Below are 13864 nucleotides of genomic sequence, written 5' to 3' on the forward strand. Positions count from 1 at the left end.
TTTTGGTCCAGGGGCTCCTCTGTCATCCACTGATTACCCCCTCACAACTACAACATTGTTAAGTCTTACCGGAATATGTGTATGATATTTCGTACCTGATGGGATGATCCAGTGTTTATGGGGTCAGTTTTAACTAAGATGTGTCGTAAAGTATACATGAAACAAAGCATGAACAAAGAAATCACAGTTTTAATGAACCTTTTCAAAATGCCAGCTGTAATGCTATGCATCCTACACTGGCTGCTCCCCCACAGAAATGTGCCACAGCCATCATTCATCTTGCACCACAGCCCTCAGCATGCAATGTGCCGCACATTAAAACACTGTAATAGCTGATGGCTTTCACAGTTAGCATGTGTTGCTGATATCTCCAGACTATCAACGAGTGTTTCAACACCTATTCCATAATTAGACCATTACTTTAGCAGGTGTATGTCTTCTGAGCATGAGCATGTGCTTTATTTTTTATTTTCTTACTGACGCCTTTGATTTTCTCTTATCAACCTCAGTGATGCCACAAATTCCACATAAAATGAGCATGGCTTGTTTCGGTAGGTTGTCAACACCTTGATGTGAAAGCATGTGTTGGTGGGTTTTGTTTGTATGTGTGTGAGATGGGTTCTGGTGATGATGTGAACATCAACTGTAAGTGTGGAAGTGGTGAAAGTTTACGGTCACATTGTATGAGACGGCAATCTCCTCTCCAATTAAAGAAGTGTTATAAATTTTAAAAAGCCAAAGCTGATGACATCATGTGCAGCCATGTAAGTCACTAAATACATGACACTGTGTGTGTGGCCTCAATGAAGACAGCTGCTGGCATATGGCGCCATGTCACAAAACTGAGCAACAAGTCTTTGATTTGAATAAATTAGGATAATAGTGGCAGAATGAAATAATGCATTTGATGGGGGAGAAATAATAGGCTTGGTGATGGGAAAGCAGCTGTCGCCCCTTTGGTGTTTTCAACAGTCTGCAAAGACCATTTCAAGTTTTGTACACGGGGAGATGTGCATCCTAATGTTACAGCTAAGCTAATACATTGCTCTTTATCTTACTTTTATCTGATTATAGTAATGACATGTGATGATTAGAGAGACAACCAGCTGTCAGAAGGCGTGACCTGTAGATATATCCATGTAATGATGGTCATTTAGTGAAGCACAGCCTTAATTTAGTTACCAAGCTGAAATTGGATCTCAAAAGTTATTGCAAAGAAATACACCCACAAGTCAGTGTGGTAGTGCTGGTCCAAGCCTCTATTTTCCATCTACCGTATTCACTATTCCCTCTAATAAAGTAAATGGGCATGTTTAGAACTTGTATTGCTTTGTGATAGTGCTTTCCTGAGGGGTCCTCATTTATTTAGTTGAAGGTGTCATAAATTCAGTAGCATCCTGCGTTTTATCAACAGCTCAGTTATAGTTAATATAGTTAATTGTTACACAATTATTTGTACACAATTACAATAACAAAAGAGTTCACTAAGGTAAATCACTTCAGATCACTCCCCAAAAGGAGTTTTGAGTGATGGCTAACAACGATAAAGATCATGTAAAAATTTAAAATTAATGTAAAAAGTATAATAATAATAATAATAATAATAATAATAATAATAATAATAATAATAATAATAATAATAATAATAATAATAATGTCTCTATATATACAACTTAAAAAGTAAAAACAAAAATAATGACTGGAAGGGAAACTACTCCTATTACGATCATGCAGTTACATGGGTTTTGGTCAATAATTAATTACGACACCCGGAAGCATTTGCATCCTACAGGTTGGCAGGGTGAAGTCCGAAAAGTGACAGCGGAACGGTAAGCAGGTAAAAAACATTCAACACGTCAAGGACATTGGTTTTTAGCCTTACTCGTGAATTTGGTAAACCTTCCAGTATTTGACATAATTTAATGTTATATGATGTGGCAACGATGCCGTAGGCAGGCTGCACGGAGTCGCGTTTTGATAAACAGAATGCACGTACTGTAGCACGTCAGCGTCAGTGACGTTAGCTACAGACGCTCTGTGTCACCGACGCTAACACGAGGGGCGTCACAGCGAAGGTTGGTCACATTTAAAACGCTGCCAAATAGGACGTGACGTTTGGGTAAAGTAATTACACAGAAAACCTCCTAAAGTTAGCATTTGGACACGAATCTTTAATCAAGCCTACTGACTGTTTAATATTCTAATTTTCAGATGTTTGCCATTTGTATGGCCACAGTAGTTCCCGTTTCTCTCAATCTGCGGCCTAAAGCCCATCGTTTTTGACAAAATAAATAAATAAATCAAAGGTTGCAATTAGGTTTTATAATTCTCATCACTGAGGTGACTGCTTCTCACTAAAGGAATTCAGACCAATGTAGAAAGATTCTCAGATACACATCATGCAATATAATTCAACCTAATACAGTTAAACAGTTAAATTCACCGGTTAAGTAAAATTTTGACTGCTGAAAAACAGCCCATTAGCTTAATTTAAATATTAATTAATAGTATCAAAGACACAGTGTTCAGTTTTGCACCATCCAGAGGTACCCTACATGATGTTCTCATTGGTAGGTAGAAGTAAGTTTGGATGGATTTTCCTTTGGTCTGCCTGAAATGAGTCTCTGGAAAACAAAGCTCATTTTGAATAAATTAATGTTACAGAGAGATTCTTCATCCTATTAGCTAATTTGCTATCCTGTTTCATTTGAATAAGTACCTCTATCTAACATTTGTTAAAGAGACAGCTGTTTCTGGAGTAAACCCCTTAATTTGATCAGCTTAATTGCAATAGATTTCGTAAACATCAAGATTGAATGCAGCAACTTTGTCAGTTAGTACAAGAATGCTTTAACGTAATCTAATACATTTGCGTAAGGGAACCTTTGCAAAGCCACTTACCCTGTAAAAGGCTTGCACACCCATTAGGCAGAAATTCCCTCAGACAGGAATAGATGGCAATTGATTGGGACTTCCTTGAAAATATGTGATCATTCTCCCTAATTCGTGATTTGGCGAAGTTATTGGCTGTGCTCCAAATGCTGTTTTGTCCTTGGTCTTACTTGTCATTTGATCCTGGATTAGGCAGCCAGTTTTTCTTCTGGATCCTAATAAGCTTCATCAAGAAGTCAATAATGTGGCCATTTTAGCCAAGAAAGACCTTGTCCATTCTCCATGTAATGACACTGAAGAATGCATTATGTGCATCTTCTGTATTTTAAATGTTTGATGTTTGAAATTATGTTTTTATTGGGCTGTATGCGTTTTTGTCTTAACATTTACATATGAGGTTCTTGATGGATTTCCTTTATCGTGAGTTTCATTGTTTCAATGTATCTGCTGAAATGCCAAAGTCGTGATGAGGCTCTTCTGTTTTTTTAATGCAGCCTTGTCATGTCTGAAGTGAGCCATCAGCTACCTGCAGACCCCATCTCTGCAGTTGGAGTAGTCACTTCGCCCAGCAAGGCGCCCGATGGCTATTATGTTGTGAGTGCTCATTTAAAACTATTGGAAAATGTGTGTTTTAAACATACTGGTTGCTTTAATAGACTTAAGTCATACGTGCATTTAAAGTAATGGGAACGATTTTTTTGTGGGCATTTTCATCTTGTTTTAAAATGATTTTTCCATTACTATTAAAGGGCACCCTTGGAAGGTGTCGTGAAGTTGTAATCCTTTCACTGTTGTATGGTTTTGTCTTTGCAATCTCTGCTGTTGCCTATTGTAACTGCCAGTACAATACAACACAGAGCTAAAAACCTTGGCAGCTTTCCAATGTGTTTGTGAGTTTGTTCTAAGAGCTGCTCGATGACTTATTTATAAAGTTTACTTTGATGATTAGGAGAATTCCCTTCCTGACATCGTTATCAGTTGCCACCATTATTACAGATGCACTAGAGGCTAAGATTTAATGATGTGTGGTTGATACCTACCAGAGTTATTTAAGTTTACCCTCCGTTTCCCTTATACCCCAATAACTGCACCATTAATAGGAATGTGTCAGGATGTAAAGCAGTGCAGGATGGGTTGGTTTATGCAGACTTTTCTTGTTTTTAAATAGTTGCAGAGGGTTAGAAAAAAAATGCAAGTTTAACGAGGCACAAAACAAGCTTTAGGGCCACTTTCTCTTACTCTCTATATTCCATCTGTATTCAACCTGCTTCTTGCCTTTACCATGTGCCCTTAAAGCCTCCCTCGCCCCTCAGTTTTTATCTCTTCCTGCTCCACCCTACACATCGAGCTTGTTCTAATCTCTGGCAGATGATGGTGGGTTGGCATCCGAATGGAGCCACTGGCACTGAAACTGTACACACCACACGGTAGTGACAAACAGAGAGAAACCCCATCAGACTTCCTCCTCTTCTTCTCCAGTGTGTCAGTACATTTCAGTTAAAAACTGTGCGTGTTAGTAACTATAAAGGGTAATAGTATACATCTGTCTCTAATAGATGGCTAGTAAATTGCATCACATCTCACCACAGCACCTTAGACAGTAATGCTGCAAAAATAAAAATGACAATAATGGATAAGTAAAACACTTATAATAGTTAAATGCAAAGACCAATAGTTTAGCCCACTAGTAGGATGGCTTAATGAATTTTAATGGCAGTCTTTAAATATGTTGGTCAGTCACTTTGACTTACTGTAGGCATGGGTGATATCAATAAATGTTTGTACCAAAGTATTTTTAGACCATACAGAATATAAAGTGAATGTGAAATGATAATTGTGGTACCTGATTTGCTTTTTGTTTTTTGAGTCTTTGACTAACCTGCTTTAGTCAAAACTCGCATTTCAAATTATTTGGTTTAGTCTAGTTTTATTAGTTGAGGGTCACGATTTGTCCTGTATTTTTAATATTTCTAACTATATTCATATAATGGTAATCAGTGCATGTTGAGGCAACATCTGTCACCAGTTTTGTCCTATGCAGTTACCATGGGGCTCATTTTGGGTGTCCAACTTCTAAGACAGTGGGGTGGGGGTGTTGTGGGCTGTCACAGAAAGTGTGGGAGAGATGAGACAGAGCTATGGAACATATCAAACTATGTCTATATAAACAGTATCGTCTCATTCTATACCTCAGTCATATCTTAATATGTGGATGTACAGCGAAGCCCTGTCTAGGCTGAAATGCGAATCTGTCATTCAGTCATTTTGAAGTATCCTTCCTAGGACTTCACTTGTGACACACAAATACGAGCTGAGACATCTCGGTAATATCTTGAAATACACGTACGTTGATGCTTAACTCCACATTTCACTAATATCAAAGAGGTTCCAATCTGGAGAATTGCTAGGAGAGTGATATCTTAACTCTTAGAATTGCCATACTACAGTCTCTTGTTTTCAAAAAGCCTATCCTCCAACTTTTACACCCATTTAGGTCCTTTGTCCCTAGCATCTAATACAACTGCATGAACTTACAACTTACAAAAGCAGACGTCTATTTCATTTTGCTGCCAGGCCACAAAATGGCAAATACAATTGTTTATAATGGAGCCAAAGTGGGGGCCACTTGTTCTTTGCTCTAAACACTTAAAAATGCAGAAAGAAGCCATATCCAAACACAGTGGTTTGGATATGGCTAATGCACAAAAACATCACAGTTAGGTTAGGTCAGGGTTAGATAGTAAATTAAGATGCTAAGATTGGTAAATTTTTTTTAGTTTGGCTTATAAATCCTCACATGACATGGTATTCATCAAATGACTTAAATGCTTGTCTACTGTGTGAAAGTCCTGCATTTTGTGAACCATCCACTACACCTACCTCTTCCAGACAAACATTTCTAAATACTGTGGGATGGTCTTACAGCCACTGGATGTCACCAAATGGTAATACGAGTCTGTTGGTCGTACACGGTACACTCAACTGTCATATTTCACCAGAGGACAGTGTCAAAATGTAGTATGTGTGTCACTGAAAAGAAAAGTTAGGTCTGTCTTTAATAATGCTCTTTATATCAGTTGCTCTTTTTTGGAAGAGCAAAATAAAATGAAAAGCGTATTCCTTCAAGGAAAGAAATACAGTATCTGTGAATAAAAAGTCAAGTACAAGTCAGCCTCCAAGATAAAATTCAAGGCCTTTTAGACTCTGACGCACCGTTTCAGATTCATTTGTCCCATCTTCTACATCTTTTGAACGTCACTATGTGGTCTTTCATCTGCAGACTTGAAATACAAACAAAAATATCAACACTCTGAATCAATGTACTAATGCTGCGCTGAGAAGGGAAGTCTCAGGATATTACACTGTATTGATTTTTTTTTCCTTTTCATACTAGACTTCTTTTTAAATTCCTCCTTAATACTGACTGCTTACCATACTTACCGTACCTTTTATGCAGCAGATCAAAGGGCTGATTAACTCTTTTGCTCTCTGGTATGGTGTGCTCACATCTCTGAACTTGAGCAGGTTGTTCCAACACAAGAGAGCACAGGCCCAGATCAAACGCTGTTCCACTGGGATCAGGAGCTTTGCTGAAGCACCAGCAGCCACCCAACATCAAACGCTATGAGTAGACTCTCACGCACTGCCGCTCTGGGCTCGGGTTGCAAAGGGGATATATGTGTGTATAAGATTGACATGATACGCTCAAGTCATTACTGAAATTTAAATTTATTTGTAGAAGCCTAGTTCTAGCTTCTACCTAATATCTAGCACATACGGGATCACAAGCCCAATGGTTGGTTGTCCATTTTCGAGGGAGCATCTGTATGGTATGGTTTGACATTTTGGTACCAAAAGAGTTACAGTAGAGGAGATAATACACACCACTCTTATTTCTGTGTGCTTACCTTGTGCTTAGAGTCAAAAAAGTATTTAATCTGTCTTTAAAAGCATCATGGGTACAGAAAATTATATTGAAATTGAAATTTAACAATAAATTGTTCCTCTCTCTTAGTGCAACCCCAATTCCAAAAAAGTTAATATGTAAAACATAAATAAAAACAGAATGTAATGATTTTCAAATCTAATCAGATCATATTTTATTCACAATAGAACATAAAAACATACTGTATCAGATTTTGAAACATGAGACATTTTGAGACATTTTAACATTTCAGCTCATTTTGAATTTGATGGCAGCATCTCACAAAAGTTGGAAGATGGTGATGTTTACCATTGTGTAGCATTCCCTCTTCGCTACATTATTTTGAAGGGCATAATTGCTAATACATACGAAAAGTTAAATGATCATGAAAGAAAAATGGGATTATTTTGATTTGTGTATTTTAAATATATTGTTTTCATTTGTATGTTTCATATATTTGTATTTTGGTTGGCTTTATTTATTTGTTGTTTTTATTTTTGGGAAAATGGGTTATACATTGTGTATAAGTTGTGTCACTTGTAATTAATAAAACAAAAATTAAGATATTTAGCTTTGCATGAAGAGCGTAAGTGGGGGAAAGGGCTATTCTTGCCCTGCTTTTTTATCTGAAACAAAGCTATGCTAATAACCAAGTGGTAATAACATTAGCTTCAAACTTAATACACAGACTACAGAGTTACATTTCAAGAATTAGATCAGTAAGAAGATTTTTAAAAAATTTAATTATTATCTAAAATACTATATGTTTTTAAATTAACTGCAGTTGTATCTTTAAATTATAAACAATTGTCAGTTTTTTGTGATTTTGAATTTATAATTGAGAGAAAGGATTACCAACATTTATCTATTCCATTTATTCTTCCTTTTTAAAGCAACTGCTTTTTTCCCTGTGCCTCTCTTACATTGTCTCCACCTGGTTTCACTCTCCAGAGATTTTTGATTGTGTGCCTTCATATCTTTGTATTCACAGCTGTGCCTCTCAGTGCTTCATAGTAACTTGCTGGTGAAGTCTGTCTCCAGAGATGCTTCATAGGAATATTCAGCACCCCCTAAAGACTTGTTTCATAGGTGGGCTTTTAGATCACTGTAAGCGTGAGGATTTTGGAAGTGGCAGTTGAATGTGTCACTGCATTTTATATCAAACGATACAGCCACATTTCAGTTTAATTACTATGACTTCAGTTATTAGACGTGCTGTTCTTCTCATGGAAGCCTGGGTATTGATAGAACTACGCAGTGGTAGGATTGAAGGTAGAAAAGAGCATCACAACTTTCCACGTGCCTTTTTTTGCCGTTGCTCGGCAGTTGGCGTTTCACATTCAAGCTGCGTCGCATCCTTGGTGCCGGCGGCTGTGGCAGGATGATGCCTGAGGTGCCTCCTAGGAGGACTGTGCCCTCGTTACTCCTCAACTTGACTTTGGGTTTCACAAAGCGAGCCCTTTGTTTACGCTGACAGGATGCGCTGGCTACTGACCTGGAAAAAGTGGCCAAGACGGGTTGTCTTGTAAAGAAGAGGGAGGCTTGTGATGTATAGGCTCCTTCTGGGACCTTTCATGAAACTGCTGTTGGAGACGCCCTGCAATCCCTCTCTCTCTCTGCTCATCTCCTGCTCTTTCTCTCCCTCTCATCCCACTATCTATCTCTGTTACCCACCCTAGTCTCCACTCTCATCCCATCTAGTCAGGGCTGGTTTTGCATGAATCTCCCCATGCCATGTTTCCCCCACCCAGTCACTGGGGTCATTCATCATTATTGTCAAGGGAGGTAATGTGTGTGGCTGGGTGCAGAGATCTATGACTTCTTCATTTGAATGAACCTCATTAGATTGACTCTTCTTTGTAAAGGATCCGTTTAGAAAACAACCCTGGCAGTTCTTTAGGTGATTCTCACATGATAGCCAATGGGACATGACGTTTCAACCAAGCATATTTACAGGAACGATGGAAGAGTTTCTGTGATGCAGCCTGCAGGTTATATTTTGCTTTATCGTTCTGCCTTGCACATCTACATTTACATAGCAATGTAGTGTAGGACCTTGAGCTTGACTTGTGGTGTCCCATGCTGTCAATATGAAGCAATCTATTTATTTATTTATTTTTGTCCACTGATTGTTCACAAATACGAATGAGCCTATTGTACAAGGACAAGCTGCTTGTGTTCAGGATTTAGACATATACACATGAAAGTGCCTTAAATCCTTGATAATTTATTCTTAGAGGACTTGTGTCAAAGACGGAATCTACACAGGGGATGTAAAACTATTTGGCTCATCTAGTGTTCCGAGTTTAACTGCGTCCTGCTCAAGGGACACTACAGTAGGTTTTGAAAAAGATACAATCTGCATTTATCCGAAATATAATCCCTGCTTTCCCACAGAAACACACTGAAGTTTGGTTTCCTTATTAGAGCAGATCCTTGTCAGGGCGTCTTTAATCAGTCCGGTCCCGAGAGATGATATTTTTAGCCACCTTTTTTGGAGGCTAAGACTCCTTTACCCACGCAGAGCACTAATGAGATGGAGCGCTAGTGTAGGCAAGCGTTAATTAAGGCTAGTATGCAAGGGAAGAGGCAAAAGCAACACGCTCATGGCATACATACATTAACTTTATCCCACCTCCTGCATGTTTTTTTCTCTCCTTGTTTTTTTTTTTCGCTCTTTTTTTCACTTAGGTTGCACAAACAACAGATGGCTCTGACGCCGACCTGTGGAAGGACGGCTTATTCAAATCCAAGGTCACTTGCTACCTCTGTTTCACCAGAAAAACTGTACGTGTAAATGTAAACTTCTCCCTTTCCCTGCACATTCTGCACTTACAGCTCATCTGCAACACTTTTTTATAATTTGTTTGCCAGCAGTTATTAGCTCCGTTGTCTGCCACCAGAATATCTTTAAACACTTTGATCAGCTGAGGTCCCATTTAAAAAGGCCAGCATTGAGTGTGCAATTTTGCACTTTAACATATGATAGATTTGCATGCATATTCCAGATGAATAATATCTCAGTGAGGTATTTTTCATCTTATGGACCCTCCTGAGTATATTATTGATGTTTATTCATGAAATAGAAATGAACTGCATTTTAACAATTCCAATTTATTCAATCTACAACATTCCTCAAGAGAAAATTTACTAACCAATGATTTTTTTGAAAACAGGTGCTCATGTATCAGTGAATATGAGAATGTTTCTTTTTATGTTAGCTATAACTCCATAAAATAAAACCCTGTCTGTGGTATATTTAGACCTCCCAATTTGAACAGCAGTGACTCTACTGTGGCTGAAATGACCTTTGAATGTTTCTCATAATACAGTTGGGTCATTTTGGACTCTCCTGCCTGCAGCCTACAGCCGATGTGTTATAGCATGGCTGTCAGCTGCTCTGTGGCCATAAATACACCTGCTTGCATCTCCAGGATTATCAGCCTGTCTAACCTGTGCCTATGCACCTTACTAATGCCTGTCTATTAACTTGTTTCCCTGGGCTGCAGGTGGAGGATACACATTGTATTGTAAACAAAGCATGCATTTTTGTTAATATTTTCCATCAGCTCAATTCAGTAATCAAGTCTTTATTTTTATATTACTGTATGTCCTTTAAAAGCCAGGCAACTTGGCAGTTGCTGCCTCGTGCCTGAGCTCAATCTGCTCCTCAGTTGAGTATATAGCATACAAATAGCCTTCCCCTAGTTCCTGTATATTATCTTAAAATGTGTGTCCACATTGTTTTAAAGACTTTGACACAAATAAAACATGACACAGCCATCAACAAAGGCTATTTTGTCTGCCAGTCAATGGAGCTCCCACTGTAATTGTCTATGACAAAAACAGATTCTGTAAAATTAGCCCCTGAATTATGTGGTGGGAAGTAAATAGTTTGTGATTTATCATACTCTAGGTTGGAGGTAGATAGACTCTTTTGTCAGGCCCTGATGGAAAAAATCTCCCCAGTAAAAAGGGAAAATGCTAAAAAAGGTTTCATGCATAGTAATAACATTCATCCATATTCCTCCTTAAGTCAGTAAAAAAACTATGAATAAAAAATATCTCTAATGGTAATGACTGTCGGGCAACAGTAGCAGTGGAATTCAGCCTTTTCGGACGCATCAAGTCACGCCTGGCTCGCCCCACTCTCTACTGCCACTGTATATTATTGCAATTTATTATGGCAAAAAATGAAAATGTAATGGGAGGCAGGGAAGAGTCATGCTTGAAAATGTCAAGTACACAGTCCCTGATTGTTTTTAACCAGACCCACTCTGTTGATCAGACTTCCTGCTCCCATCATCTCACAGCTTCTCGCCAAAAGGTTGAGAATGATTACAAGTTCACAGATGCATTCTCTCATTGCAGGAAAAAAAAACTATTAGAGAGCAATTACTTCAGCTATTTTGTCAACCCTCATCTTTAGAGACTTCGTGGGGTTTTAGTAAATCATCAACTCTATTATCTCCACAATTTTTTTCCTTAGCCTGACAGAAAATGACTAACCTTTCTCTTTTTCTTGCTCTCTCTTTTTGAAAGTTGAATTTGCATACATGATGTTGCATGATGATGACGTTTCCTGTCTTTCTTTCAGGGGTCTGATGTGGTTGTGGACATAAAGCTGATTGACATTAAGGACGTGTTGCCAGAGGGCTTCACACTTGTGAAAGAAACAATAGATACAAGTAAGTAAACAGTCAGTGCTGACCACGGGCTTGCTCCTCTCCTCTTCTTGCTTTTTCACTCTTCGACCAGCTTATACAGAGGTCCTCAGGGGCAGCTTTGCTTGAGATAGTGAATGTTTTATGGGTGCAGGTTAGCTTAATTTATGGCAGACTGTGGGAATAAAATAAACATTTTGCCCTGGAGGTACAAGAGAAGAGAATCATGAGTCATTGTTTATCTCAGCTGGAGCTGTGCTTTTCTTTATGAGGGGCTTATTTATTTATGTATTTATTTGGGGAGAGGACGAGTGGATGGGGGTTATCTAATATTAATGAAATGCATTCCCCAATGCTTTAGTGCTTTTTGAGTGCTATGTATTTCCCCTCACTATCCATGCCTTGGAAATGTAATAATATTTTGGTGTGGGGAGTGAGGACAGCTTGTTTATTATTTTTATTATCATTGCATTTACACTGCACTTTCTAGTGTTGCTGAAGAAATAAATGAGCGAGGCACAGATGCAATATAGGAAAGCATGGCAATGTTTTTATTTTTTCTATCTTTTTTTTTGCCAGAATGAAGAAACAAGATTATGTTTTGTTTGGCTATGGTGTAATTTAATGTTTTATTACTTTATGTGAACCCATGTTTAATGTATACATGTGACATTATGTATGAGTTTCTATCTAGAATATCCGGTTTAAATCCCTATTGTGCACTAAAGCTGATGGAGGATTCACTTGCTTCTGTCATTTTACCTACTAAAATGATAAAAATGATAATAATGCTTGTGGATTTTGTAGCTTTTTTGCTGTCCACTCATTTCCCTTTGAGCACAACAAGTCAACAAGAAACTGATATTAGTTCATTTCTTATTCTGTGAGTGGTAATGACTAAATAGCAAAGTATAAGTGGGATTTGTGAATATATATTTCTCCTAAAGGTACAAAATGTCTATATATATATATATATATATATATATATATATATATATATATATATATATATATATAGTTTTAGCCTGAAACTCAGAGAAGACAGAACTGAACATGCAACCGTCAATTCCTTTCTGACACCCTCATGTGTGCCTGACTCATCAGAGGAAACTGCCATGAGAAAAAGGAGGCTCTGTGTGAAAATCAGCCCTCGTGTGACTGCAGAAACAGTGGTATATGACATCCAGATCGTTGCAAAGTCCAAGTACCATCTTGTCAACTACACCTGTGTAGGGTGAGCTGTTTGACACTGGAAGTGCTGCAAATGAAATCATGATGTTTTACATCTTATATCAATTGTGATACATTTTGTGCAGTATGAAATATATTCTAATTTGCATGGAGTATAACTAAATGTCTCTTCTTTACCTTTACAAAGTGATATAAACAATATGGGATTATGGTATCGAATGGGAGATCTCCCCCCGCATCAGTCATCCCAGAAAACATGCTGCACAACTACCACCGACACCCCACCAAGCCCAGCAAGGTAACATCAGAGCAGAACTTCTTGAAGTTCAAATTTCCTCCTTGCTTTTCTTTTTAATTCATGCTCAGTGTGCTCTTGAGCCGCTGTTACACTTTTGCTGCATATGTATGGCATTGAACACACAAGCAATAGATCACTCGTGGGCAATCTGCTGTAAAGGTTGTGGCTGGACAACAAGGTAGCGAGGGTGAACCGGAGAGACTGGCTAACTAGACAGGATCCCTGAACAAGAACATAAGTTCAATGAGGGCTAAACTCTAGCTATTTGTGGTGTGTCCCATGAGGCGGAGGCAGGTCTCTCATCAGGCTGTGGTGACAGGATTGGTGTACTGTGCGAAGAGGAGGAGATGTAGCCTGAAGAGGGAGCGACAGCTGCAGAGGAAGGGAGGAGAGCTCCAAGATCTTGATGATGGAGAGAGTGTGTATGTGTACCCTCTTCTGCTCATGCTGCTCAGGCTTCCTTCACCTCAGGCCTCAGAGTGAATGGAGCAACTCTTTGTACTCTGTCCAGATCAAACAGCTCAATTATTCATCGCAAGAACTTGGGGATTTCCACAGTAAATTGTAAATAAACAATTGGGACTCCTTTGGTGTGGCGGGGCTGTTGAGAGGGAAGCTTGGCACAGGGTATTGGTGGCTCTGCCAGCTTGAAGTGTTATGCTTTGCCATCCTGTACTGGGCTGAGTAAAAGCCACTTTAAAACCACAACAGGCCAGAGCAGTGGATGCCAGCAGGCGTACTCAAAACATAGCCCATAACAATAAAATAGATGGGGTAAATTCAGAACCCAAGTTTAATCGTCTATATTTTAGAAGTCTATGGTCAATAATCTTTGATGTGCTAAAGTGATGGCGAAAGCTCGGGCCCATGTGTGCACCTTCACAACTCTTACCG

General features: G+C 38.6%; 1 protein-coding gene across 3 annotated transcripts in view; it reads left to right on the plus strand.

The window, feature by feature from the left end:
- Positions 1–1772: 1772 nt before the first annotated feature.
- mvb12bb (multivesicular body subunit 12Bb) overlaps positions 1773–13864 on the plus strand; it is a 29015-nt gene continuing 16923 nt past the window's right edge. For all 3 annotated transcript variants that reach the window (XR_010915576.1, XR_010915577.1, XM_067521590.1), the window contains exons 1-6: positions 1773–1837; positions 3387–3486; positions 9509–9604; positions 11415–11505; positions 12586–12715; positions 12860–12970. Coding sequence is in view for 1 of the 3 variants with exons in the window: in XM_067521590.1 (XP_067377691.1) it covers positions 3394–3486; positions 9509–9604; positions 11415–11505; positions 12586–12715; positions 12860–12970 (521 nt within the window). In the remaining 2 variants the exon portion in view is untranslated. The remainder of the gene's footprint in view (positions 1838–3386; positions 3487–9508; positions 9605–11414; positions 11506–12585; positions 12716–12859; positions 12971–13864) is intronic.

The sequence above is a fragment of the Channa argus genome, chromosome 11 (genome assembly GCF_033026475.1).
Source record: "Channa argus isolate prfri chromosome 11, Channa argus male v1.0, whole genome shotgun sequence".
In the NCBI taxonomy this organism is placed as follows: Eukaryota; Metazoa; Chordata; class Actinopteri; order Anabantiformes; family Channidae; genus Channa; species Channa argus.